General features: G+C 45.4%; 1 protein-coding gene across 1 annotated transcript; it reads right to left on the reverse strand.

Moving 5' to 3' along the window:
* Positions 1-27,554, reverse strand: jag1b (jagged canonical Notch ligand 1b). Its single transcript, XM_023411716.2, has 26 exons — positions 27,209-27,554; positions 26,604-26,909; positions 19,702-19,753; positions 17,058-17,315; positions 16,564-16,624; positions 14,162-14,292; positions 13,946-14,065; positions 12,197-12,310; positions 11,995-12,108; positions 11,787-11,900; positions 11,304-11,350; positions 10,618-10,791; positions 10,003-10,153; positions 8,883-9,047; positions 8,620-8,733; positions 8,400-8,513; positions 8,110-8,223; positions 7,578-7,694; positions 6,752-6,779; positions 6,212-6,297; positions 5,501-5,614; positions 5,302-5,411; positions 3,677-3,916; positions 2,938-3,069; positions 2,521-2,662; positions 1-1,927 (listed from the first exon to the last, which is right to left on the reverse strand). Exons 1-26 carry the CDS (start codon positions 27,263-27,265, stop codon positions 1,452-1,454), a joined length of 3,651 nt encoding a protein of 1,216 aa, XP_023267484.1. The 5' UTR covers positions 27,266-27,554; the 3' UTR covers positions 1-1,451.
* Between the last annotated feature and the right edge of the window lie 342 nt (positions 27,555-27,896).

Raw genomic sequence — 27,896 nt, forward strand, 5'->3', positions numbered from 1 at the left:
TCCAGAACAAAGACAACTTTAATTCTCTTTTCATACAAAATATTTAATAAATATGACTTTCAAAAATATATTGCCAGATCAACACATAATTCTCAAGTTCATAACACAAAGTCAAAAATAGGACAAAATGTTGCCATGATCTCAAAGGGTTTACAAATGAGATAAAACATGTTTGTCTTTAAGAGCCTCATTTTTTTTTTTTTTTTTAAAGAAACAAATGTGCACAGAAACAGAGCAGACTCTTGCAGAGCAAGGCAGTGTATATTGTCTGATTCTACAGTGTTCCCATTGCCCCCCTACTGTTTCAAGTACTCATGGTCTAGCTTATGATAGTACGCTGACTAAAGCAGATGGGAATTTTGGCGTGTCTGTATTGATGTGACTTGCATTGCAAGTTGGTGGATTGTGACAGCCTTTGAAATGTCAATGGGTTAAACTGAAGCTGCTGAAGGATTTTTGTTCCCTTACGTGTTTATCCATTAGTGGCAAGCAATATGTCTGCCACCATGTCCATCCCTCGCAGCAGCCGTGATCTTTTGTTGTCCTAACCTCACTTGCCTTCAATCAAGGTCCTGGCAACAAGTAATGAAATGTCAAATGTGTGGAAAACAAACAAAAGGATTTCTTTCAGGCCCCAAGTGCCTATCTTTTGTCTTCTTTGAAATTTGGCTTTTATAAAATGTGTTGGAAAAAAAAAAGAATTAAGTCACTGAAAGAAATGGTAGGCTTCCACAGCTATCAAAACCTTCAAACTAGACATAAATAAAAAGGAATGATATCTTAAGGCTCTTGATTATTAAGTTAATAAATCAAATATACACAATGATTAATAAAAAAAAAATGTACATATCTACACATTCTAAATCGACACATAAATTCTTCATATCGGCAGCAACTGCTGACATTGAACCCTTCCCTCCCCCTCCCCCACCCCACCCAAAAAATAAAAATAAATAATAAAGTTGATCTTTTTTTCTCATTTGACAGTTGCTGAAGTCTAAAGCTGAAAAGGCACTTTCTCCAAACGGAACTAGAAAGAATTCAAACACATACTAAAAATAATTAGCTCTAGTGTTGAACACGTCGGGTAGTTTTAGTCATTGTACAACAATTACACCAGGAGCCCCTTCCATGTGTCCACTAATTAAAAAAAAAAAAAAAGAGAAAAAAAAAGAAAAAGGGAAATGAAATGCATAGGAAGACACTTTTGCAGCTAGTTCTACAGTGAAATGTATACCAGTGCCTTGTGTTTCCAGCCAACCAAAGCAACTGTCACTGCCAGTGTAAGCCAGCTTGTCAAAACTTAAATTAACACGGGGAATATCTGAAAATACTGTGGGGTCTCGACTGACATGACAGTTTACTAACTACACATGCCAAAGCTCCCCTGTTTCACCCACCACCGGGGTGTGAAGGCGTAAGGCTTGGTTGCACAGCAACACAGCTGTCTGCTATACAATGTAGTCCATCCTGTTTATGCTGTTTGCTGTCTCCAAGTCTCTGTTGTCCTGTTTATTAGTCCAATTAGGATGTTTGGATGTGGAGTTGGGGTTGGAGATGGGCGTCTTCTCGTCCCTCTCCACCAGTGTGTATGCTGGCTGTTTGGCAAAGCGGCCCTTCTGCAAGTGCCTCTCCTTGTCGTCCTCATCCCCCTCGGGATGATTTGTCCTTATTTTGGCAATGATGGAGTTCTTGTTTTCGTAGTCTTTGATGGCCACCGTGAGACCCACATGCTTCTCTATAGGGTTCTTGATCTGGTTGAGCTGCTCCCGCACGTTGTTGGTCGTGTTGTCCTCTGAGCCAGCGGGCGACGTCCCGTTGTGGTTGCTCTGTTTCCGCCGGCGGCGCATGCACCACAGCAAAATGGAGACCAGCACGAGGACCCAGATGACAATAAAGACGGAGCTGAGGAGGGGCACAAGGTAGTCTGATGGAAGAAGACAGTCACAGGTTAAAGAGATGCCTCAAATGGAAAAGAATTAGGCCCCAGTTATACAATTCACAATAGGTTTTATTATATTACTACGTCAAGCTTGCTAAGTCATTAGCATGCTTTTGCCAGTGCAACCTGACCTCTGAGCCCTGAACAAGGGAGGAGGCTGCTTCTATTTGGCCATGGCGGCAGTCTGCTGTCACCGTGTTGATGAATGGCGGACACATTTGGGAGTCATACTAAGAGTCCAGCCAGTCTCAGTACGAGCCAATCTGAAGCCACGTAGCCAAGCAGCTCTGCTCTTTTCCATTGAATTCCTGGCTCGGCTCTTTTTAAGCTCCATTGCAACTGCCATGAGATGGCAGACCTGGACGGCCCGATTTGTGTGGGAGGGTTAGGAATTATTTTTCATACATGCATATTTTTCTTTGGTGCTTTTCTGTCGTTTTCAGGCCTTGGCTCTATCTCATCTGATCCTTTCAAAAGCGGAAAAAAAGCAAATCCTCCCACCTATTTCTACTCATGCAAGTGTGTGCAAGTCTGGAAAACTTCAAAAGCAGCAACCAGAGTTTGGAGGTGGTTCATACCAGTTTTGCTGGGGCTTGGCACGCGCACTTCTGCAATGGCGGAGATGATGGTGTTGTTCCCGTTGCGTTTGCTAACAAGGTCGATTATCCTGTCTGTGATCTCTTTAATGGGGCTCCGGTCCAAGCGACGGTCGTCAGTGGACTGGAAGTGCCAGGAAGAAAGAGAGGTTCGAAATGTCAAATCAGATTTGGTTCAAGTTGCATCTCGTCTGCCACTGATTGTGTTTACATGCTGTCAAACTGATGACACAAAACATCCAAACCTAAATCACCACATATCACTTATTAGAGCACGTCTTAGTGCTGCTAAGACTGCACGCTGCAGGCTATAAATCAACAAGGAATTTTTTTCTTTGAGTGAGCATTAATAGCGGCAGACAAACACATGGCAGACTGAGTGAGGGAGGAGGCACTTACGATGCAGACGTGGATCTCGTTGCTGGCTGAGAATGAGGGGTCACAGGCTATGGACACAGAATGCTCCAAGGAGAAATTCTTCACTACGTACAAGTGCCTCAGCTGCTTGCACACTTCCTCCACAGTCAGGCCCTGGACAGGAAGAAGAAATGAAGCAAATGTTAGCACACATGGAAAAATGGAGAGCAATCAAGGAGAAAAAGGAAGAGCTAGGACTGGATTTTGGCAGAAGGTTTAACATGCTATCTGGTTTGGGATCCACCTCATTTAGATTAAAGACCACAGGCTCTTATGCTTGTCACTATCTGCTGTCATGCTTGTTAAGCAACTGGCGAGTGGTGATCCTGTGCGGCGACAGAGTCGCCAGTGGTCCTGTTTAGCTCAAATCCATATGATCTTCAAATTAATCTCGCAGTGCGGTGGGGTTAAGAGGGGGTTGGCATGAGCTGCAAAGTCATGAATGCATGATTTTCAGGAAGACCAAAACTTGGATGCAGATAGAAATATCCACCATTTTTTCATCCTGGAGCACATTTAAATACATGAGTGAATTGTTTCAGAGACAAGGAGACAAGAAATCTTTTAGCCCAGGAGAGACGGTTGAGCACGTCTGAGGACCTGATCATTCACAGTTTGATGCTCCCATACATTTCAGGGTGGTGGTGGAGGAGAGGCATGAAAAATGACCCCAGGACCCCTTTAATTCAACTTCCCCCTTCCTGGTGCCTAGGTAACTCACTCGAGGCATGATCTCCTTGTTGAAGGTGAAGGTGATGTTGGCGCAGCTGTTGTCCTGGTAACTGGAGCTAGGGTGGCATTTGGTGGGAGTCGGGGGAGGGTTGGAGCGCCAGCACTCTCCAAAGTCGGGGCAGGGCTTCACAAAGCAGTGGCTCTCCTTGATGGGGATGCAGCTCTGACCTGAAGGACACCCGCCTCGACCTTTGGCACCCAGTTTGCATGACGTAGGGCCACACCACATCTGGAGAGAAACACATAACAGTGTTGAGATAATGTCACAGACTGTTCTTTAAATGAAACAAAAACAAACAGGACTAGGGGCTGATGATACTCTTAAGCCTTCTAACAGCGCGGCTCTAGAGATGCCACTTTGGTCCAGACTAAAATATCTCAACAGCTAAGGAATTGATTTCCATAGAATTTTGTGCAGACATTCATGGTTCCCACAGGATAATTCACAGTGGTGATTGTTAGTGATGCCTTGACTTCTGTTGGGATTGGGATTCTGTTTGCCCCATTCTTTGGTTGATGATGAAATACCTCTTAAACTAAAATGCTAAACTAAATAGCGCTAGCATGTTAGCAAAGTCAGTGCTGACGTTAGCATTTACTTCAAAGCACCAGTGTCTAATTACATTCCCTCAGTCCCACTGGCATGGCTGTGGACACTTGTCATGTTCTGACAAATAAAGAAGCCACACAACGATTTACTGTACATACAAATCAGTTAGTAGCTGTTGTGTGTTGTTGATTATTATCTGTCAACTCATGAAAATCTGCAGCCAAACACATTAAAATCTTCGACACTCTCACACACACTCATTTGTCCAGACGTTTAAAACCAGATTTTGGCATTTGATAGTTCACACTTCTATGGTACCAACTGACATGTGTCTGTAGCACTGAGCACCAGAGTTTAACAACCCTAGCCCTGAACAGGACTGTTGACTGGAATGGAATCAGTGACACCAGTTTTTCCCAGTCAAGGATATTAGAAGCTTTGTAAAGATTCATTTTTCTCCATTGCACGTCAAGGGACATGCTTCTATAATCTGCATGAAACACATGAGCTACAGTTAAAAAAAAAAGTATGGCAAAACCCACATATGTTTGTTCCCATATCAGACTATGTTTAGCATGGCAGCCTAGACCTTACAGGACTAGATCATTTTCACCCCATGAAAGCCTTTTCTTCCTGGGGGAGCTGTATCAGTGAGGCCCCATTGTTCATCTGGTGGGTTAAACAAGCATGATAATGACAGCACTACTTCAGGCCTTTACTGTATCTCATCTTCAATGCGACTTCTGAGCCGGCCTCTGACCCCTATTTTCACACAGTGTCATTGTGTTTCTTTTCAAAACAAATTGCATCATGTCAGTACAGAATTTGACTCCACCCTGTGACGTGTGTTGTGGCCCAACATGGCCCTACCTGAGATCTGGATTTAGGAGTCTAATACGCAACCACCCACGCAGCCATTGAGTCTGTCGCTGTTTGTTACAGTTATTCTCCACAGCCCTACTCCCATTAGTAAACAATGACATCATGTGCTTCACAGCTGTACAGAGCCATCATAAACACTTCACTTTTGCAGTAATACATTTAGTTAGTTCGTTTAGACAAACCTTTGTGCACACAACTTTCCCATTGGAACAGTGGCAAGTGTTGCAGTCTTCGTCCCATTTGACTCCATCAAGCCTGAATTGTCCGTTGACAGAGCAAGGTCTTCTTGTCACTGTTAAATACAACCACAGTGTTAGAAATATACCAGAAATGGTGTGTTTGTTATCAGGGTGTCCCATATGGACTCTTGAGGACTTGTACCTTCTTGACAGTGGGGCCCCGTCCTGTCTGATGGACACAAGCAGCGATATCCGTTGATCTCATCCACACAAGTGGAGCCAAAGGCACATGGAGAGGACTGGCACTCATTAATATCTGTCAGGGGGAGAGCGAGAGGTAAGAAATGGCTCCTTTATGAAATAAAGAGCACAGCCAGACAGCACACAAATATTGGGTTAAGCAGTCAGCACACAAATCTAATTCCTGGGCTAAATTCACTGAGGTCATGTGTCATTTGAACAGTGCGTACACATACGCACCAGTTAATAAAAAACAAGCAAACATGCTTTAAATCAGCCCTGGACATTTTGCCCCATGCAGCTTTATTAAAAGCAGCATCATTAGCAGGTATGCAGGAGCTAAAGGCTGGACTTAGCAGAACAAAGGGTTTGCAATGGGAAAGAATGTGGCCATCTGAAAGCCTTTAAGAGGGAAAACAATCTGTGTAATCAGTGTCAGAGAGCATGGCTGATTAGCTGTTGGCCTGCTAAGCCGGTTTCCCCCGGGGACAGCAGCAGGGCCCAGTGAGGTGACACCGAAATGGCTCGGCCTGGCCCGCAGCCCAGTGCACAGATAATTGGCTGACTAGACCTTCCATTTAGAGCGACTGGGACGGTCCCGCGGCCCAGGCCTGCTCTAACTGACGGCTCAAACAGGGATCAGGGAGGAGCGGGAGGCAGGGTTAATACTCACTGATCCGACAGTCTGGACCCGCGAAGCCTGGGGCGCACTCGCAGCGGTACCAGTTATCCCCATCCACGCATGTTCCGCTGTTGTAGCTGCAGGAAGAAAAAGAAAAAGAAAAAAGAGAGAGCGAGACTTCAGTTTGTATCTCAGGATACCCCCCGGCTTACAGACTGACGTCTATCCATGTTTTTTTGTTTTTTTTTTATATCGAGCCATTTCAGGCTGGAATTTTCTCACCAGTCAACATATAATGACCATTCTCAAAGGCAATTAAGGCAATCAGACTTGTTCTTTTTATTGGACAAGTTTGTATGGGGTTGGGAGTGAGCTCCAGTGGTGTGTGGTTAAATAGGAGTGAAGCCTGGGAGTTCACAAAAGAGGGTTAGCTGATTGCATCCCAGGAATGACATGGAAGGGCGTGTGCCTGGTTCTCAGCAGAGAGCCGCTGAGAGAGAAAGCCTGCAGGTGAGAAACCACGACGCAGGAGGAGAAGCCTGTTTACATGTATCTAACTAAATCTACAGGAAATGTTAAGCTTCCACTTACCATGGGTGGGGACTGCAGTCATTGGTATCTGAAAGAGAAAAAAAAAAAAAAGAGAGAAAGAGACAGAGAGTAGTCAGTGTGTGTGTTTTCTCTCTCATGTATGAGTGTTTAGTGCAGATGACAGCACAGAGCACGTCTGAGCTTGCGTGTGCAGAGGCGTGTTGGGCTGGTCAGGCCTGGACTGATTACTCTGCCTTATTAACAACACAGAGCAGACAACCGAGTCAACTTGCACTCTTTATAAAAAAAAAAAAAAAAAAAAAAAAGAAGAAAGAGTTCCAGCCCCCCCCCACAACCACCATCACCCCTGCCGCCCCCACCTACAACACCTCCACACCCACATTCCCGGCCTCGGTGTTTCTCCCTTAAAAAAGTCGGGGGAATTTATGTTTTGGAGTACATGTGTACAGGGCAGGGATCCCAGTGAAGCCAGGGAAATGGAGGAGGGCTGTAGAACAAGCCGACATGTCACTGTTTGGACAGGAATGTGACGACGAGAGGGGAGAGAGGGGTGTGTGTTGGATGAAGAGGAGAAGGAGGAGGAGTAGGAGGAGGAGTGGGGAGGGGGGAAACATCTGTCTCCACTTTCCTGAGCCCCTTTCTCCCTCCTCCTCCTCCTCCTCCTCCTCTCATGGCCGGCAGGGAGAAAAGAAATTAAAAAAAAAAATTAAAAAAAAAAGGTACAGATTCAAGAAAGGATGAGAGTCAGATTTAATCAGATGCAGGACTTCACCTCTGCACTAGGTAGCAAGATGTTTATCATCATTTAATAGCCATAACTGTCCACTGTTATCCTTTCCATCACTCTCCCTTAAAGAGCACTTACTCTGGGTGCACGTGGGACCCTCCCAGCCTTCCTTGCACACACAGGTGAACGACTCCCCGGCCACCACACAGGTACCGCCGTTCTCACACGGGTTCGGCAGACAGCTGGAGTTTTTGGCTGAGAGAGAGAAACAGAGAAACAGAAAAGTATAGCTTTTGTCAGTGACTTTTCTCCAGCATTGCAGAGAATTATCAGCGCAATAAGAAACCTTAAAAAATAGCCACAGGAGACGGCTGTTGGTTTGGCTTTTGGATTTCCGCTTCCTCCAAGGAGGATCTGCATTCCACGACTTGCAAGTGCATTGTCAGTGCAATCAGTAATTTTAAGTGGATATCTGTCAGCGCTCACAGGAGAGGGAGAAATGGGTGAGGAGGGAGCGCTGACAGACTGAAGGGATAAAAACTGTTTACGGACATCATGGATCTGACAGATCTGATTAATATCTGAGACAAGACAAGGGCTCTCCCACAAAGTTATTTTCTGTGTGTATATATGAAAGATTGAACCAAAACAGTGACAGTGTGTGACTCACCTATGTTACACGTTGTACCCTCCCACCCTGGAGAACATGTGCACTGGAATGTGTCGACTTCATCGTGGCAGGTGCCTCCATTGTTGCATGTGGCTTCATCGCACTGACTTTCGCCTGGGAGGGACAATTTGAAATCTTAGGGTTGTTTCAAATGTGCACTCACGTGACTCTTAATAAACACACACTATATAGAGGATTGGGTAATTATATACAGCACATACCATCAGCCTGCACAGACAGACTACACATGTGAAAAAAAAAAAAAAAAATGGAAAAAATTAATCTCTTACGGGAGTGGCACGTCTTTCCCTTCCAGCCATTCTTGCACTCGCAGAAGAAATCAGTCACCAGGTCTCGACACGTCCCTCCATTATGACAGGGGTTGGTGCTGCAGTCATCAATGTCTGGTGGAGACATGGTTGGGTGATTTACACATCACATATCAAACACTTTTATGACTGATGTTGGAGCATGGATTGAACAGAGCCGTGAAGCAGCAGTCCTACTCACTGATCTCGCAGTGGTCGCCCTCCCAGCCGTCCCCGCAAATGCACTGGTACACACTGACTTTGTCGATGCAGGTGCCTCCATTGTGGCATGGGTTACTCTCACAGTCGTTGATGTCTGAAATTATTTTTTGTAAAAAAAAAAAAAAAAAAAAAAAAAAAAAAAAAGAGGGCGGAAGAGACGAGAAAGATGTAAGATTGAGAATGTTTCTTGATATATCGTGATCAGTTGTGCCTTGTATTCTGTACTGTGTGTGAAATACTTACTCTCATGACAGTAAGTGCCTCTGAAACCCTCCTGGCATTCGCAGCTGAACTGGCCTCCGGCCTGGCTCCGGCACCGACCGTGAGGTCCACACACATTCGACGAAATGTAGCGCTCTCCTCCCGGCGTGCTGTTGGATGCCACTGCAACTGTGCAGCTGTCAATCACTGCGGAAATAAGAGGCAGTTACAAACAACTGGTGAAGCCTGTTTGTAAAAACACTTTCCAAATCATAAACTGCGGTTTGTGTCTTCCAGATGATAAGTAGGAATGGGAATGTAGCTCATTGCTTGTATTCAAATTAAGAGTTATTCAACAATCTACTTGTCAATACTAAATAAGGAGCATAATAGACAGTGAGCAAGAGAGAGGATGAGTAAAAGTCCTTTACAGATAATAATGCCAACAAGTCAGTGAAAACTTCCCATTCCCTGAGGAAAACAGTATCGGTGTAAGAATGTGAAAAAACATTGAATGATAGGATAAACAGTGATATGCTGTTATGCTTTCATAAGCAATTCAGAGCGATCTTTTTCACTCTGCACTGAAATCCCTTCCTTTCCCCCTGTCTGATCAGGTTAACAGCGCAGGGTGAATTTTCTCCCCTGTAATCACTTAATTCTTGCCAAGAGCAGAGAGAATCTCACCGTCTGGTATATCTGACTCCGTGGTTGGTCCACTCACTCAGTTACACACACACACACACACACACACACACACACACACAAAAATGTGCGCACTCATTGAGGGGGAAAAAGAAGAGGTAGCCCACCAAGTCATTACCAAGAACACACACAGTGCTATCAGCCTTTTGCCAGATTTTCAGCGAACTCAGAGGAGGGGAGAATCACTGGAAAAGCTTTGCTGAGGAGATGGAGGGGGGCATTCTTCAAGGGAGCTACACTCAAAAAAAACTGTTCACCTTGGCCAAGAAACTTCAGCGCACAAAACTAAAATATAGGTATCGCCCTCATGGGAAAAGTGTGGGCAAAATGCTCAGGGAAACGGTGAAGACCTGGGCTTATTCAGCATTTCACTACAGCACGCAGCACAGATCACCTTTCAGAAAATGTTCTGGAAAAAGAGTGAAAAGCTTGTGGTTGCTGCCTGCAGGAGACGTACCTTTACACGTGGTGGTGCGACAGTGGTCTTTGAGGTGAGAGCAGTTTTTGCCCTCGTAGTCCTCCGGGCAAGCGCAGTAGTAGTCAGTGGCCAGGTTGAAGCAGGGTGCGCCATTCTGACACGGGTTGGGCGAGCAGTAATCGATATCCAGCTAGGGCAGAAAGGTATTGAATAGAGAGAGTGAACCTGATAGCTGACATAGTTTCAGCTACACTAAACAGAGCAGAACCCACAGCATCCTCCCTACAGGCTGTGCCAGGAAATAACACACGCACAGTGCTTGGAGGAAGGGGAAAAACAAGGCAGAGACATAGGAGCCGTCCTCTGAGTCTGGGCTTCAGCACTGAGGAATGTATCCCGCTGTAGCCAGGAGCAGCTTCAACAAAGCACTCCCTTTTAAGAAGGAAGACTGTGGAACAACAGCGATTTAAGAGGGTGGGGCAGGGAAACTTTACAACGAACCCAAAGATACAGCAATGCTGGCAGACAGGGAGCTGGCGGTGGTGGGGTGGGGGTAAGGGCTGAAGATGCTAAACGATAGCAGGGAGGATGCATGAATGTGTCCTTAATTATGTGTGGGATGGTGGGGTGGGGTGGGGGGAGATCGTGTCTCACCTGGCAGAGATTTCCTGAGAAGCCGGCAAGACACAGGCACTGGAAGCCGTTCACTTCGTCCTGACAGCGGCCGCCGTTCAGACATGGCGAGCTCGCACACTCATCGATATCTCTTTCACAGTGCTCGCCGGAGAAGCCAGGGGGGCACATGCAACGGTAGCCGTTTACCAAGTCCTGGGAGGGAGGGAGGGAGGAAGGGAGGGAGAGAAAGAGAGAGAGGGGAACCAGGGTTAACCTCATGCAGCCACAAATTTAATTAACGGTTTTGACAGGGTGGGGTCCAAACAATAACTGTCAAACCAGGGAACAGAACGAAGAGTGAGGCTGAGAGAGGGGGGGTGGGGGGGTGCGACAAGTTATCACAGCTTTGCATTTATTTCAACACATTTTCCTGGCACGGGCTCAACACAATAATGTTTATGGTAATTTAATCTGGTGTGGTCAAAGAACTTGTGTGTCCCTCCCTTAGAAACCCCTCTGAACCCACTCCCCTCAGATTTGATTTCAGAGAGGAATTCCACAACAACTCCTCTGTCAGTTTACAGGGAACAGTTTACTGCAGCTATTTATACAACCGCTGTAAATGTCTCAGACTTCAACAACAACAAAAGAAAAAGAACACCATTAAGCAAACAAACAAGCAGTGATACCAGATAAAGCTGGTCGGTTTTTGACCCGACACGTACCTTGCAAGTTCCCCCATTCTGGCACTGGTCCTTGCAGTCGTTTATATCTGCACGGGAAAACAAATCTGAGGATTAATTCTGAACAGCTTGACTAAATAGTCTGTCTTTGAAAACAAGTCTGTGCTTTATGTTTCCCATGCTAGGGGCCTTTAAAAACATTGTCGGAGCTAGAGAGCGCCCTGCAAGAGTTGGATAACGTGGCTGCAGAATCAGTGCAACACAGAGTATTGAGCAATCCTGTCTGCTGCCAAGTGAAACTAGTGCTGGGATTGTTTTGAACCGCCTCTAATCACCACAGCTTGGCCACACACAGGGCTAATAATGATACAGCAGATTCGTCCAACTTGTTTGCTTTACGTCTTCATGTTACAGGCTTTAATTCAGGCTGCACTGAAAGGACACAAAGAAGGCAACGAAATAAAAGGAGGCTGGAGCCGGACAGGTGTCCCGCTCCACAGCTGCTGCTGATGGCCTTCAACTCACTGATGTCGCAGTTCTGCCCCGTCCAACCAGGGACGCACTCACAGAAGTATCCACCAATCAGGTTGCGGCACGAGTTGGCATTGACACAGGGCTTGCTATCACACTCATTGGCATCTAGAGAGGGAGAGAAGGGGGTTAGCGGCATTTGCGGCATTTGCATGAGCGGTTGACGGACGGGACGTGGTGGGAAATGGTCGGGGTGGCTCACCTATCAAACATGTCTTCCCTGTCCACTGCGAGGGACAGTGACACCGGTAACTGTTGACCTGATCCTGGCAGGTGCCTCCGTGGTTACAGGGGTTTGGAGAGCAGTCGTCAACATCTGTGCGAGAGAATTCAACCGTGGTTATTCAATATATTTTCTATGAGAGTGCTGACATTTAATGGGTGCAGGTTGAGTCGATTCTTACTGATAGTGCAGGACGGGCCGCTCCACCCAGGCGCACACTGACATTCGTAGCCTTGACTTGTTTCTGAGCAGCTCCCTCCATTAGAGCATGGATTTGACAGACAGGCATGTTCCGCTGGAACGAGAAAGACAGTTTTACAAACAGATCATGCACACACAACCTCGAGAGTCATTTTAAGAAGGAAAAACCGCTCTTGGATAATGCTGTCACTTATTTCGTGATTAAATCTTAACTACAAAACATATCTTGTGTTGAACAAACTGCCTGACATTTGCCTTACTCTTCACAAGAAAACAAAATCAGATGTAAGAATGCATTTCAGCTTCCGACTCATCCCTGGAAGAAGCTCTCATTCCTCTCCCCGGGACCACTCTGTCGGCAGAATACACCAAGGGGTCAACTCCTCAACTCCTTCCCTCACCCATCACCCCCCCCCTTTCCTTCTCCTCTACCCAAAAGCCCGCTCAAATCCGCCCCCCCCACCCCCCCCTCGCATTACCCGCCCGGCAGACCACACCACCAGGAAATCATCTTTCATGCTAAGTTGACCTGACCAACGCACCGTGACTTCCCTCTGACTCCCCGCCATTCTTCTTCTGAGAGGCGGCACAAGATGAGAGAGTGGCGGGAGGGAGAGGGAAAGGGGGGGGGGGCTCAGCATTGGAGTTTCTCCTTTATGGATGAGTCAAGGATGAGTGGGTCCCAAATGAATCAAAAATGAATGATTGACTGGGAATAAGTGGGCGGTTGGAGGTGATCAGTGGACAGCTCTTTGTATGCCATGGGGAGGAGGGGAGCGGAGAGGATGCAGCGCTGCACCCTGGGGCCTCTGTGTTACAATAGCCCAGCGTATCCCCTGGTCTGCAGACCTCCTGTTACGAAGGGCACGGTTTCCTGACATCTCTGCAGTTAAGCTGTCAGCACCATGCGAGGCTCAGATTTAATGAGGAAAAAACCATCATCTCCATGGCAAGTGTTCGCAGCAGCTGAACCTTAGCACCACACCCATATGTCTGGAGTGCCTGAGGAGTGAAGGGATGACCTGCCCCTGGAGATCAAATTGGTGGATTACCTGACTTGGGGGCCACTCATGCTGGAGTGGAAACCGATTATTGCCAAGTTACCACCTCCTCTGATTACAAACTGAAGGCACCTCTGACCTTTTGTCTGCTGCCTCAGTGAGCCCTCGACCATACTGCAAGCATGAGTTTGGGAATCTTGGAGCTGCTTTGCTTCATTTTGTTTGACAAAAATTATTCAAACTAAGATTCAGCCTTAGCCACTTGAATTCCTCCGGTCACTGACCTAAAAATTCAAGTAGCCTTAACGGGGTAGACTGACAATTTAGTGTTGCACTTCAACAAATGTGGGGACTTGCGGTGGGCAGTTAAAACAAAGAATGGTCAAAAGTGAAGCAGCAGTGGCCAAAATATCCTGACTTTTATTCCATTTTATGAGTCAAGCTCATTGGATCCTATACTTCCCACAATGCACCTCAATAGCATCTTGTACTAAACCCTCCACAACTGGGATTTGGAGTTGGAAAGTTCAACTCCAAATCGCAGTTCATTAAAGACTTAAAGCTTTAAGATCAATCCGAGATATTAAACAAATCATGCTCCTCATGATGAGTAAACTGAACTTCATCTGTAAAATTAAGTGCCTTTTTAAAGAGCAATAACAATAGCAATAACTTAGCATGGAAAAAGAGAGCTAGGAGTTATCTTACTGAGCATCACTGCCACTCACCTCTCTCACAGTTGGCACCAGAGTAACCTTCAGCGCAGGTACATTGGTATTTGTCAGGTCCTGTGTTGATACATGTCCCTCCATTCAGGCATGGCTGGTGAGTGCCACAGTAGTTCAGATCTGGGAAAGGAGTGTTTCACAAAGCTTTAGTTTGTTTTGACACAACACGGGCCACTCCTACACCGACAGCAACTGAAATAAGAGAAAGGAATGAACCTTTATCACAAAGGTGGCCGCCCCAGTTGGTGTCGCACAGGCACTGCCAGGGCTCTACACAGGTGCCATGTACACAGCCTGGGTGGGGGATGCACTTGTCACAGTACTGGCCCTGCCAGCCATAGAGACACCTGGAAGACACAGAGAGAGCCAAGCCACATCAGCCACAGAAGTGGGTCTTTAATTAAAATTGAGCCCAAATACAAAAACACACTCCACAGTGACACGTGCACAACATTCAGGATAATTCACAACAAAAAAGACTGAAGTCTGATAATCCCTGTGGTATCTGAAAATGCTAATATCTTAATCTTCTGTTTATTCCAAATTCCTTCACAAGCAGTACAGCGATAATCTGAACTTAATGAAGTACACATCGGTGTATACAGCATGGTGCTGCACAAATGAAACAAACAAAGAGGCAGTATTCTTGCACTCAACTGGGCTGCATCTTAAAAGACCACAAATGAATCTTAAGTAGCAGGGTGTTTATGCAACAGCTTTTAAACAATACTCGGGGACAGGGAAACAGAGGAGTATTTAGCATTTTACCAAACAAAAAAAAAACAAAACACTAAATTACAGTTCCAATGGGACCTTTAGCACGGCTAACATTAGCATGCGGCCAGACGCTCCCTTTAACAACACTCTGCCTGTGGCTTGGCACTGGCAACATCCTTGCAGAGAGGAGTGTTCAGCCCTCCTCTCAGCTATTACACTGCTGATCATCCTGGTTCCCATGAGGCAAGAGTCAGGCCTGTGCCCCAAGGCCGAGGAGGGGAACACAGCCTGCTGACCACCGAAATGTCCAGGTCCATAATTACACTGATAATGCTGCCCTTTTCTTCCTGGGCTCCATAATTAGGACGGCAATCCAGCCTGACTGATAAGTCTGCTCTTTAAAAGGTGGTGAAGTGGCGATACAGTTGCTGCTGTGGAGCCGAGCGACAGGAAACATAGTGTCCCTCTGGGGGAGCAGCAGGCTGATTAGCCCCAAGAAACGGATGGACTGTAAAAATAAACGCGGTGGTTAAGTAAACCTCAGTCTGTGATTAAAGAGGCTATTCTTAAAAGTGTGCTAATCCCTTCCATGAGAAGCAGAGCAAGATTCCCCAGCAGGATCCCAAATCATTTACAGTTATTACACAGCCAAATTACTGGGGAATGTGACATTACATTGTGCAGCACTGCTGATGCACATAAAGATTTTAACCCTCAATATGAAAACAGGCCTCTTTTAAAAATCTGTATGTTGTGGCTGTGCAGTTAATGCTTTTCAATGCAGGTCTCTACTGTGGCAATCCTGGTCCACAGGTGCACTGTTATTACTCTATTAGTAAAAATGAAAGCTGTGGCCAACATTAAAAACTGCAGCTAAAAAAGGAAATCCCACGGTGCATCATTAGCTGTGGTTCTGCTGCCATAAAGTCAGCAGAGGCTCGGCTAGGCTGCCCTAGCATGCAGCCAACGTTGCCATGTACTGCTGTTGTTTAAAACACAACAGCCCAATGATGGGAAAGTACTCACTGACTACAACAGTAGCAGAGCTTGCTTGGAGAGTTTGTTGGCACACAACATATAAACAGTTAAACCCAGAGCTTTAAATATAGCCACACCTGTGCAGAGACTAAAGCAATTCAACCTCTTGTTCTGCCAGTGGCCACACAAGCACTTACAAGAAACCTGATGATGTCAAAAGCTTGGGAAAAAAAACAAAGCTGGTGCACAGAATGAACAAACCTGATCGTCCTTGTGCTTGATTTATGGCCAAATCAGACAACTAAGAAAGCAACCAAAGCCTGAGCTGTGGGAAGAGTCGGACAGTGCAGGACCTGCTCCAGGATGAGGAAGAGATACAACCGTGACTGCACACAATGCCCCAACTCTGATATCCATCTACGCCTGGCCTTTCCTCTGGCTGTGTGCATAAACAGCATTAGGAAGCCATTAGCTGCACAAACAATACACTTTAAGGCTCATCCGTATGTTACACACGATTTGACTGATAACGCTCGCCTCATTGGAGGGAAACGCATAGGCTACATTTCAAACATGGAGCCTTGGCAGTATGAGCCTCTCCTTTCTCCAGACTGGCAGCTCCAGTCAAAAGCCCCACAAGAGATTTACAAGCAGCTCAGACTGCATCTCTGCTGAAGCCTGCATGCTGATAAGTCTCTTGGCCAGTAAGCCAAGCACGTACAGGGAAAGATCTGTGCCATGACAGAAACGGTGCTTGGACACAAACACTACATATCTGAATGATCCACACCACAGGCTTCTGGCACTGGCCTCCATAGTAAGTGAAGGCACTTGAATAAAGCATGTTTGACATTTCACGGGATAAAAATACAATAAAACCATTGATACCAGACTAATAAATCATACAGAGCAGCCTCACTTACTTGCATCCACCTGGCTCCTTACATGATCCATGTTCAGTGCTGCAGCCTTGTCGACATATAGCTAGAAGAGGAAGAAGAAGAATTTTACTGCCTGGTAACTAGATTCAAACTTAGCTCCGTTTTCTAGCACATTTTAATTATAGCAGTAAATGATATAATTACTACCCTCTATGACATTTCAGCCTGTGAGAATAAATACAGCTGGTGACAAACAAAGAAGCTGGCCCCGCCATAAAACACAGTAAAATATTTAAGAAGCTGAGGCCCTGTTGATGATGGTTTCTTCTAGGTCACACAGGCAATGAGATTTATTTGAATGGAAAGGGAAAGAGGAAAACATGAGAGTTCAGAGACAAAGTCTTCCATTCAATGCAAAACACACGACAGACACTGTATCAGCATGAATCACAGATTACAGTCTGGCTAGAAGACTCACTCGTACTCATAAATACTCAGACTGTCTCAAACGGATCTGTGGTCTCAGCAGGGCTTACCTGTGTTGCAGTCAGGTCCGGACCAGCCTTCCAGACAGGTCTTGTTTCCATTGTAGTCGCATGTGTAATGGCCAAAGAACTCATCCCTGGGCCGGCAAAACTTGTTGCAGCCGAAGCCATAGTAGTGCTCGTCACAGCTGACACGGATCTGGTACTCAAACTGGCCCACGGGGCCGTTGTGAGTCAGCTTCTGCCAGTGTGGGCTGGGGTTGATCATGCCAGAATGAGAGGCTTTCTCTATCAACTTCCCATCTGCACCTGAAACATCAGAGATCAAAGAACAAGATCAACCTTCTCTGTAAAAATTCTTTTAAGAAATCAGAAATTTTTGTAGAAAGTTTGAGCTGGGGAGAGGAGAGTGGAATGCAGCATCCTACATTGCACATTTGGGAGTTGCGATGTTCTCCATGATCATACAGTGGGAACCAAAAAATGCTTACACAAATTGCAGAAGATCTCTGAGATAGCACATTGTATATAATTAAAATCAACTTTGTGTGCAAGAGAGGAAGAAAAGTACAAGGAGGAAATGCAGAAAAAAGGATAAGACTGCCTGTAATGAGCACTCTGAACTGCTTTTTTTCTCACGCTCCCTCTCCAACTCTCCCTGGATGGCTTCTGATTCTCAGGTTTACAGCTTGAGGACATTACTGGTCTCAGATGCTGCCTTTCGCATCTGCTCAGGCGAGGACAGAACCGCAGCCACCATAAATTACACTGTGTGGACACCGATGCCACAGTCACTGCTGGGAAGCCTGCCAGTGTGCCATCAGCACTTTTTTTTCAAGCTGCCTTTCTCACATACATTCTTGTACTAACAGCAAGTCAACTCTTTGTCACACACTCACAAGAATCTATCTACACTTCAGAAGGGGAGCAAAGGCCCAGCTGACGCTGTGATTGTGCAACACTTACACTTACAAACACACAGACTTGGACCCAGAAACAGACTTATTTTCATGTCAAACATGAAGAGGTCAAGCCTCTGTCAAATGGGCAAGGACTGACCTGGGAGCCAAGGCCTGTAATGAGCTTCACACACAGAGCAAACACACTCGAACTGAGCAAACACGCTCAGCCCAATCTCCAGACACTACACTGTTCACATACATACATACATACATACAAGCCCTGCGCTTTAACACCACTCATTCACCCGCACATGTAGCACTCGCTACTTGATATCTAAATCTTCCACCTGGGAGAGAATGAAAAATGTGTCACAGCCGTTATTTACTGTGCTGACACGAGCAGAGGTGGCTGACCGTTGGGTGAATCGCTCCTCTGTGTAGTATGATGCAATGCAATGCAGTACGGGATGGACCCGCTGTCATTTATTTACTGTGCTGTGGTGTGTAAAGAGGGGTTGGGGGGGGGCACTGAAATCACAGTGCCTGGTAACTTTTCGCAGTGGTCTGGAATCCAGATCTGAACTGTGTAGCATTTCTCTACCAACTGCTGGCCTGCAGTGTCAGGAGTAGCACATCCTTACTACCTGCTGCCGAGCTCGGGGCTAAACATAAATCAGACGAGCTTTACAGAGATCAGAGAGGTCATCGTCAAGCATTAAATTAATTTTATACAGAGAAAATCCAAACTTTTAAGCCGCACAAAAGGGACTACTTTTCTCGAACACTGGACAGACACTGATAAAGTATTCTGGAGCAGAACTTCAAAAATGTTGGGGCTTGCGAATTTACAACTAAAGTATAAAAAACTAAAACCAGGCTTTTTACTTTGATGAGGAGTCAAAGTAAATCAAATATCAGTCAGGATGGTCACAACATATAAAAGGTAGCAAAGCTGTGAGCTAGCCTGGTGGAGCTCAGAGGGGCTTAACCAGCATTGACTGTGTACATTCAGGGGGCTTTTCACACCAATGCCCTAATAGCTCTCTGGGGAGCGGCAAATACAGCAGAAAAGGCCGAAACCTTGCTGACCTCGAACAGACCTGCATAAACAAGCATGGGATAAGGCCCTCCCTCAGCTGGAATCATCGTGCTGTCGCCAATCGGAGCACCGACCAGCAGGAACCCCGGCATAGTTAAGGGTAGAAACCAAACCTGGCAACCAGAATTTAGATTCAGCATGTTGCCACCATGTTCTCCCCACATTCATGGCCAGTCTTCAAACAGTAACCTAAAATGTCTTCCACCGCACAGACTGTGAGCTCAGACTGCAGCCCACCTGTACCAGAGGTGGCTTTAACCTAAGGGACAGCATGGCGCAGAGGCTGCAGCACCCCGCATTGTGACAGCAGGCTGGTTGCAGGGTCGGGCGGGGCGGCCGGATGAACTCTGTGTTTCACGCTTCAGTGACAGTGAGACGGTGTGACCCCGACCCCGGCTGGCAGCACCTGCCATCAGTCATCGGCCAAATGAAAACATTTTCATAGTCCTCTACCTCGCCAGACTTCCTTCTCTCTGTCTGCCCCGCCACCCGTCTTCCCTGTCCCCACTTCTGCTGCTTCTTCCTCCCCTTCACTTCCATGTCCTGCTCTCCCGCCTTACAGGCACCTGTCAACAGGAAGAATAAACTTCCTTTTCTGACCCTCAACACTACTCCTCCCAGACGTTGCCTTGAAGAAGGGGGAAGGAGAAAAGAGAGGTGAAGGCAGGATGGAGATGCCACACTCAATACTCACCACTGGTTTCATTGTTGAAGTCCAAGGCTTCCACTATCAATGTGTAGGATCTCTGAGGAAGACAAGGCAGAAGTGTTAGCCAAGAGCAGGATCATCAAGCAATCACTGCATCATAAAACAAAACTACAAACATTAACAGTCAATGATTAGGTGATAAATATTCTGTAAAACTTATTGACTGTGCAGAGAACTGCAGTTGACAGTCCATTGTTTGTTAGGAACAATGCAAACTAACTTGTAGGGGGTTCTCGCACATGTTTCCCCTTTAACAAATATCACATAAACATAAATCACCTTATCAACAGTCAGACTTGCTGTTTAACGAGCAAAGGGAAGAGCTTATTTTCCTAGTTTTCAATACTTTAAGCCACAGGAAAAAAAAAAAAAAAAAAAAAAAAAAAGAGAATACAAAGCCAAGACTTTCCCCCCTTTCCAGTGACTTCACCAGCGTTGCCAATGAGGTTTCATCTCCCTCTCATTGAGTTAGCTTACAATAAGGCCTAGCATAGGAGCTGCTAACTGTTAACCTATAACAATGGTCCCGTTGATCTGATTAAGAGAGGATAAGCTTGCGGTGGGGCAGAGGTCTCTGCATCGCAGCGATTAGGATGACAGACATGGGCAGTGGTGTGGTCTAGCTGGACACCCACCCAGCAGGAGGGCGTCTGATGCACAGAAAAACGAGGCTAGCAGAGCGGGCCTGCACAGGGCAGACTGTCGAGTAATGACTGGAATAAGTCAAAATAAAGAATAGCACATAGAAAAGGATACTTTCACCCCACAATGCCAAAAATGTGTCTTCATCTCAGCCATGGTAACCTTGCGCTCTTTAGAAACAGCTTTCCCTCCCAATACAGTTTTTCCACATGTTTAGAAAATGTGGCGAGTGAAGTCAGTGGATGATTTCCAATGTTCTGAGAAAGCACATAGTTGGTTTTTGTTTTGCAATGTATATGGGATTTTCAATTTCACGCTAATTTATAAACCTCTAACTGAGTGCTATGAATGCTGTGAACAGTTCAGGCGGCTCAAGTGCCTTTTAGGCAAACTCAAGACGGGCAGAAGAAAAAGAACAGGAGTGTATGTGACGGATGGTGAGACAGAATAAAATTTGCGGGAAAGGAGAGACAGCGAGAGACTGAATGAGTGCTACACTCTGGAGGGCCTGTCTTGATTTCAGCACTCCCGAAAACGCTTTGTCTGATTCAGGGTCGGTAGCGCTCACACCAATATCAGCTTACACATTCACAGTGGCCTGTGCCACAGTCATGAGGGAGCGAACAATGTGTCTGCGAGCGCGAACGACGGACTCAGAGGGAAAGTATGCGATTGTGAGAAAGTGTAATCCACTTACAGTGTTGGAGCATCCACTAGAAACACCTAGCAGCACTGCTTGGAGGCATTTCAGAAATTCTGCATTGCTCCTGTGCCACTCTTCACTGCGATGGCTTCATGGTAAACAAATCTGCTCAAAAGGAAAACCCCTGTTCGCTTTCTACAGAAAGAATGAGGAGGGTATGACTCACTCCTGAAGCTTTTTTTTTCATGGCTTTACCTTGTTTTGTCAGCCATCTTCCCAGGAACTATTTGTCTCATCCTGTGCCAGGACTTCACTGCAATCAGGGAAGCTATTATTTGAAATGCAGTGCTCATCACCAACACAGGCAGGGAAGTAGATTCTCACTCAGAAATGGCTGCAATCACTTGACATGGAACTTAAGTCAGTGGTAATGTGATACCTAATCATCTATTACTAAAACCCAACCTACAGCTAGTTATATTAATACTAGGATCAAGAGTCCATTAAGCAGTATCATGTTAATGCTTTGGTGTTTTTCCAGCTTGTACAACTGCACTTGAATGCATCACCCTAGTATCTGCACTCCCAACTGCATGTCCACTTAGACTTTTGAAACATTTTTGTTTGGGGCAAATCTATTTGAGAAAAAAAACCCCACATATATGTCACAGAGCGGTTTCAGCCACGAGCTAATCCAAAAAATAGGAACTCAAATGCAACATCACTGTGGTCACATGAACTCAGTGTATTATCTTTCTCTTAAAATGTCTTAAATTAGTCATCAATGCAACATTTCATTGAAATGGTTGTGACTAATATGAGAAACTAAGTAAAAAAAACAAACCACAAAAACAACTTATAACTGCTAGAATTTGTACTCTACTCCAGTTAAATCACCCTTCAGTGACCTCTTGAACAATCGGAACATTTTTGAACAGAACATTATCATTTAACAGGCGGCTACAATAAGACAACAAGTCTGGTCCACCTGCTACACAGCAAGACTTCACACTGTGTCCAGGACTGGTGGGGAAAAAACAATCACTAAATCACTTTGTGGTGGATTGTTGTCAAGAGGGATAAAGTTTAATGAGTTATTGGCCGATTCCTATAAAAGTAGATCTACAAAAACACAACAACACACCCATTTCTTGCATGATTTGGACTTGCCTCAACATGGAAGCTATTGCAGCACTGTGATCATCATCGCCACTGACTAATCATGCATTTGTCCCATATTCCCATGATTAAAGGACCACACCAAAGAACATAAAAAAAGACTGGCACACTCAATGTTCCTGTATCACAGGACATCAAGTAAAATGTCATAATGGCTTGATCTAACAAGTAGCCTCGCCATTATTGGGATGTTTAGTTCCAGACCAAATAACTGCTCCCAGAGAGTGAGATACTGCCCGACTCCTCATTCACTAACACTCCATAACTCCTCTGCAGTTATCAACTTGGAAACGTCTGCCACTGCCAGGTTCACTTTTCCCAGGCTCCCAGCTGACTCACAACTTCTCTTTGAACTACAGAGCACATTCTCACACACTCTCCCACACACACACACACGCACATGTGCACGAGCACGCACGCACACACACACACACACACGTCCAAGTGCAATAAGTGTGGCCATATGTCTTCTTATCTTTCTTGGCCAAGTAGACACTGTCCAACAGACAAGCAACATAAGCGATAAAGATCATTCCAGTTCGAATCACAATGACTTGCCAAAAAACACTACTGAATCTTCTCAGTAGGGGAATTTTCCCAATACACACACACACACACACACACACACACACACACACACACACACACACGCTTCTCAGCCTGCCCTCAAATGAAAATGGAGCCCTCTGATGTATCATTACAAGGAAATCTTACAAAATAAAAGGAGAGGTATGTCTCACAGAATAACAGGCAAAAGCCAAAGGTCTAAATAAAGGCAAGGCACAACAGATTAGACCGGTGTAGGCCTCCACTCAGCACAGAGGAAATGTAAACAGTCTAGTCAAAGAGATGTTGACCTTCTGTATCAGTTTTCCTGAGTCAATCACTTCAATAGTATCAAACTGAGATCTATCCAATGATTGGGAGAGCTAAGTAGCACACCCTGTTTGCTATAAAACCCGAGGCTCAGTCACGAAAAGACGACTCACACAATCACCTTCAAACCCACTTAATGCAATGATGGACTGGAAGGAAGCATTGCAGTGTTTGCCAAGAGATTTCCATCTCAACACGAGATGAAGAAAGACTGTTGTACAATCAACAGCTTATTAAATATCCTGTAAAAGGTACATCAGCCTGTGATACAACAGAACCTCAGCCCGAGGAAAGAATCTCACCTTTTGCCAACTAAAACAAAAGACAAAGCAAACAGATTTTGGATCTCTCACAAGGCAAACAAGATCAAAACATGAACCCGGGACCAGGAATGAAAGTCATATCAAGCATTTAACTAAACAAGCAGCCAGTCATCTGTGCCTTGCAAGGGTCACTGGCCATTAAGGGAAACAAAAACAAGGCACAGGTGATCCCAATTAAATGTATTTTCGATGCATGTCACGTTTCCATAGAGCTTGAAACAAGTCTGATAAGCAGCAAAGCATGAGAACATTATGTAACGTCACACTGACACAACAAGTACACTGAGAAAGTTCTTGTTAAAGCAGAAGACAGACAGAGAGAGAGAGAGAGAGAGAGAACACATTTCTTTTCCCTTTCACTGAAGTAATTTGCACTTAACTGCCACATCAGAGGAGACTATATAAAACAAACATGTCATTACTCCCGCAGCTGCCGGCAGCGCTTACCCTCAAGGCTGAGCTGACTATTGTTCTGCGACTCACCTGATCCAAGTTCTCAGACAGCTCCGACTTGTCAACAAATCAATCATTCCAACACATCCCGGGTCAGAGAGGACATGCCAGCATTGTGTTAAGGGAAAGATGGAGGAAAGTAATGCTATAAAACAGAGGCATAATGAAATCAGATACGGGGATAGTTAGGCTGCCAGATCAACTAAAGCTTGAGATGAATTGCCCAAGAAAGAGGATAGTTGTCAAGGGAGCAGATTAGTGCTTATAAAGGATCGACCCGATCCAATTAAAAAAAGGTCTTCTCTTTTCTTGTATCGGTGTGACATGGGCAAATATGCTGAGGTGGCCACAGAGGCTAGGTCACAGCTTGCCCGAGAGCCAACTTCATCAGTGCTGAGTCTACTACAACTGCTTCCTGTTGCTTGCCCTGCACTGGCATTACAGCTGCACTGCCTCTATTATGCTCTGTAATCCTCACTGTAGTCACTGAGGGCACACTATTGTCCCTGCTTGATACACTGTGTGAGCCTGGGTAGCTGGGCCCTCACTTCTCTGTGGAATAAAAGCACGAAGCAGACGGTTGAATCCATACAGCGCTCTAAAACGCAGATGTGCTCATGTTAAAGATGCCCCCAGCCGACGGCATTCGGCTAGACGCCGGGCTCTTGCCCTACCTGATCTAAGCACATGTGTGTAGCCTCATTAAGTGCAGCAGTTACTGTGGGTGGCAAGGTTAAAGCGATGAAATGCCTGGGGTCCAACCGAGCGTGACTTAAACAAAGCCCTTGGCCTGGACAAGAGGCCAACTTCATGCAGCTCACAAGAGAGGATGGTGGGGGGGGGGCTTCATGAACTCGGAGTACCCAACAACCCAGTTGCACCACACTGCCATCTGTCCACAACAGCCAATCAACTTATGAAAAGGACAAAGAGTGATATCATACCTAACCTGACGATTGTTAATGTGCACTGAAGTAAAGCACTTGGAGTGAAGGATGAGAGAACTTAACGAGCGGCTCTGTCTTTTACCAAATCCCAGCCTGGGCCCGGCACTTGTATTAAAATGAGTTCATCTAAACCTGAGATATCTTAGCTGACCCACTAACTAAACAGAAGTTGAACAGAAAAAATGTAATGCTGCAAAACTTTTACTTTACTACATTTCATTGGCTAGTTTCAATGCATCTGCTGTTGACAATAACATTCTTCACTGGCTTAAAGGCCATTTTTAGAGGGAAGTATCCAAATTATCAGCGTGTAAGAAAAGACATCTGAGTGAAGCTAGAACAGACCTCAAACTTGAAATGGCACCAGTTTTCATTTCAATGTCAACAAGTGCTGTTTTCAAGTAGGAATGATTTTCAACCCAATAAGATGAAACTAATCTGGCTGTGAGCGTTCATGCCAACTTAGTGTTGCCATAGTGTGAACATAAACAGAAACCTTTGTCTTTTAAAAAAGGTGGAGGCGCCAGTGTCTAAGTGGAGGGTAAATAAAAAAATATGGACCATATCAAATTGCATGCTACCCTGCTGAGAACATTGTTTTACTGGCTATCAGATCATAGGGAAAACACAAATCCAAATGATCTACTCTGCCCCACAGGTAACAAAAGTAACACACACAGAGAGAGAGAGAGAGAGAGAGAGAGAGAGAGAGAGAGAGAGAGAGAGAGAGAGAGAAATGTATGATGTGAAAGGAAATTATGATCTTCCAGTTCTTTCACTTATTCTGGCTGTTTGAAGCCATCGCTGCAAAAGAACTTCCATCAAGATTGAGGTAAAAATAGCCTTGATGTAATTGGACACACACATACCAGTAGACTGTGCCTTTCACCCATCAGGCACAGTGGAGGAGTTTGCGGGCCAAGCTGTGGGGCCAGTCAGTCTGTGCACAGTCCTACTTTTTTCACTCCATCGAAATGTGCTCCAGCACGACAAATCATATCTCTTGCAGAGCTACAACACTCCCACAGGCCTGTCCGGCCAATTTATTTACTCTATGAAGAAGAGCTGACACTTGAGGAAACCAGAAAGTAGGGTTTCGCTTTGGAGTTACTGTACTGTGCAACATGAGCAGCTGCCAGGGAGGCAGAGGAGGAGAAAGTCTGTGAGACTGCAGCTCATCCAACTTTTTATCTGTTGAATCGTGCCAGGCAAGGGGAAAATATTTATGGAGGAACATTTCAAGAAGGCTTTGTATAAAGCAGTATCCAACCAATTTATACAAGATAATGGAGTTTTTAAAGGGGAACGAACTAAAAATGTATCTCTCGAAAATATTTGACTTTATTGAAACTGATCGGTTTCTGGTGGTTTAAATTAAATGTAGCTCATAATTTACCCACTTTTTTTTTTTCTTTTTTTCCATTGCATGGTTACACAAGCCTATTTCTGAGAACTGAGGTTTTACAATGATTAAATATGTATGCAGAGTAGTTTCAGCACATTATTTAGACAGAACAGACAGCTCTGGGTCTGATGGAGAAAAATACCTGCAGCTGGTTAATTGGCGCAGATAATGAGGAGACCAGGGGGTCCTCCCTCAAAAGGATAATTCACAGAGAGCTAACAACCAAAAGAGAAACGCATTCTTTCTTTGTTGTGCTTTCTATCCGCGTTTTGGGGGGCGAGAATGACTGACGGACAGTAATTGCACAGAATTGCCCTGCAAACAGACATTTTCTCTCATTTTTTTTTTCCATTTGGAGAAGCGCGTCGGGAATAACAGAAAGTTGTTTTTTTTTTGTTTTTTCTAACTCTCCAACTCACCGGCCAGGCAAAACTGAAGGGCAAAACTATCCTGGATTTGTCATTCCTGACAGAGCTCTTGAAAGAAAAGGTATTCCCTCCCAGGACAGGCGTAGATCCCATTCCGAAGCTGCAGGGCCCTGCAGCAGAAACTCTCGACTGGTATTCCTTCAGGCAAACTTTAAAAAACGTATCGCACTCGTCCTGTGTGCATTTTCTATCCGCCGTGTTCCGTGAGCCGTCACAACACATGCCGTTCAGCAACCCTCCGTTCACATTGTGCATCGATAAGATTTGCAGCTCGAATTGTCCAGATCCCTCTGACACCTGTTGGAGAAAGAACAGTGAATGCAATGAACAACTTTGACCTCATTATATTATAGATATATATAGATATTTTTTTTAAATAATGTTTAATATTACAGGGGCTGTTTTGCCGCTGGTCACTCTACATTATTTGCACTTGCAACAGGCTAACTGTGGACACAACTTTGCATGAGGCAGGGTTACATGTAACGTTAGCATAGCCGTGCACATACAACGCGGCACACATGTAATCAAAGTACATCCAGACAGCTGAAGAGAGCGACCCTTCCCGCCGCTTCCCCCCCATGTAGTCCACGTACCTTCACGAGAAAGCAGAGTAAAAAGGCAGCAACGACTGAGCCCCGTCTCAAAATCATGCCTCCGGACTGCTGTTGCCACTCGTTTGTACTAGTCGTCTGGCCGACACACGGCACCAGAGCTCTCCTCTGCTTTAAACATGCACGAGTGGGAAACAACACTTTGATCAGCGGAGCACAGGTTCCCGATTCATAGGAGACCTCTTCCTCGTATGTCCCGCAACCTCTCTGAGCGTCTGCTCTTCTTCCTTATCCGACAGTTTCCACTTGTTGCTGAAGAAAGTTTACACAGTAGCCATGCGGCAGCGGAGCCCACTGCTGACTGACTGACTGACTGACTGACTGACTGTTGGGCCGAGCAGGAGCTGGCTACACAAGTTCAACAGAGAGGGGAGTGTCTCCGGAGCCATGTGCCTCCATATTCATGAGCAGAGCGCAGTGAGCCCGCCCCTCTCACGATATGAGGATAATCATCATACTCTCAAGATTGCTTTCTAAAGACTCTTTGGCAGTGATGTGTTGGAAAATAACAGTGGAACTAAACTATGGCCTGCAGTCATATTGATAATCATAAGTCATCACAACCACAAACCCAAACATAAATGAATTATATTTTCAGACAAGCATCAATTTATACCTCTCCCCTCCTTTAAGAGATCCCATCATCCTGCATCCTGCATTAGTTGCATAC

Source organism: Seriola lalandi, unplaced genomic scaffold (assembly GCF_002814215.2).
Source record: "Seriola lalandi dorsalis isolate HSWRI2012SDOR001 ecotype SW California unplaced genomic scaffold, Sedor1 jcf7180002054470, whole genome shotgun sequence".
Lineage (NCBI taxonomy): Eukaryota > Metazoa > Chordata > Actinopteri > Carangiformes > Carangidae > Seriola > Seriola lalandi.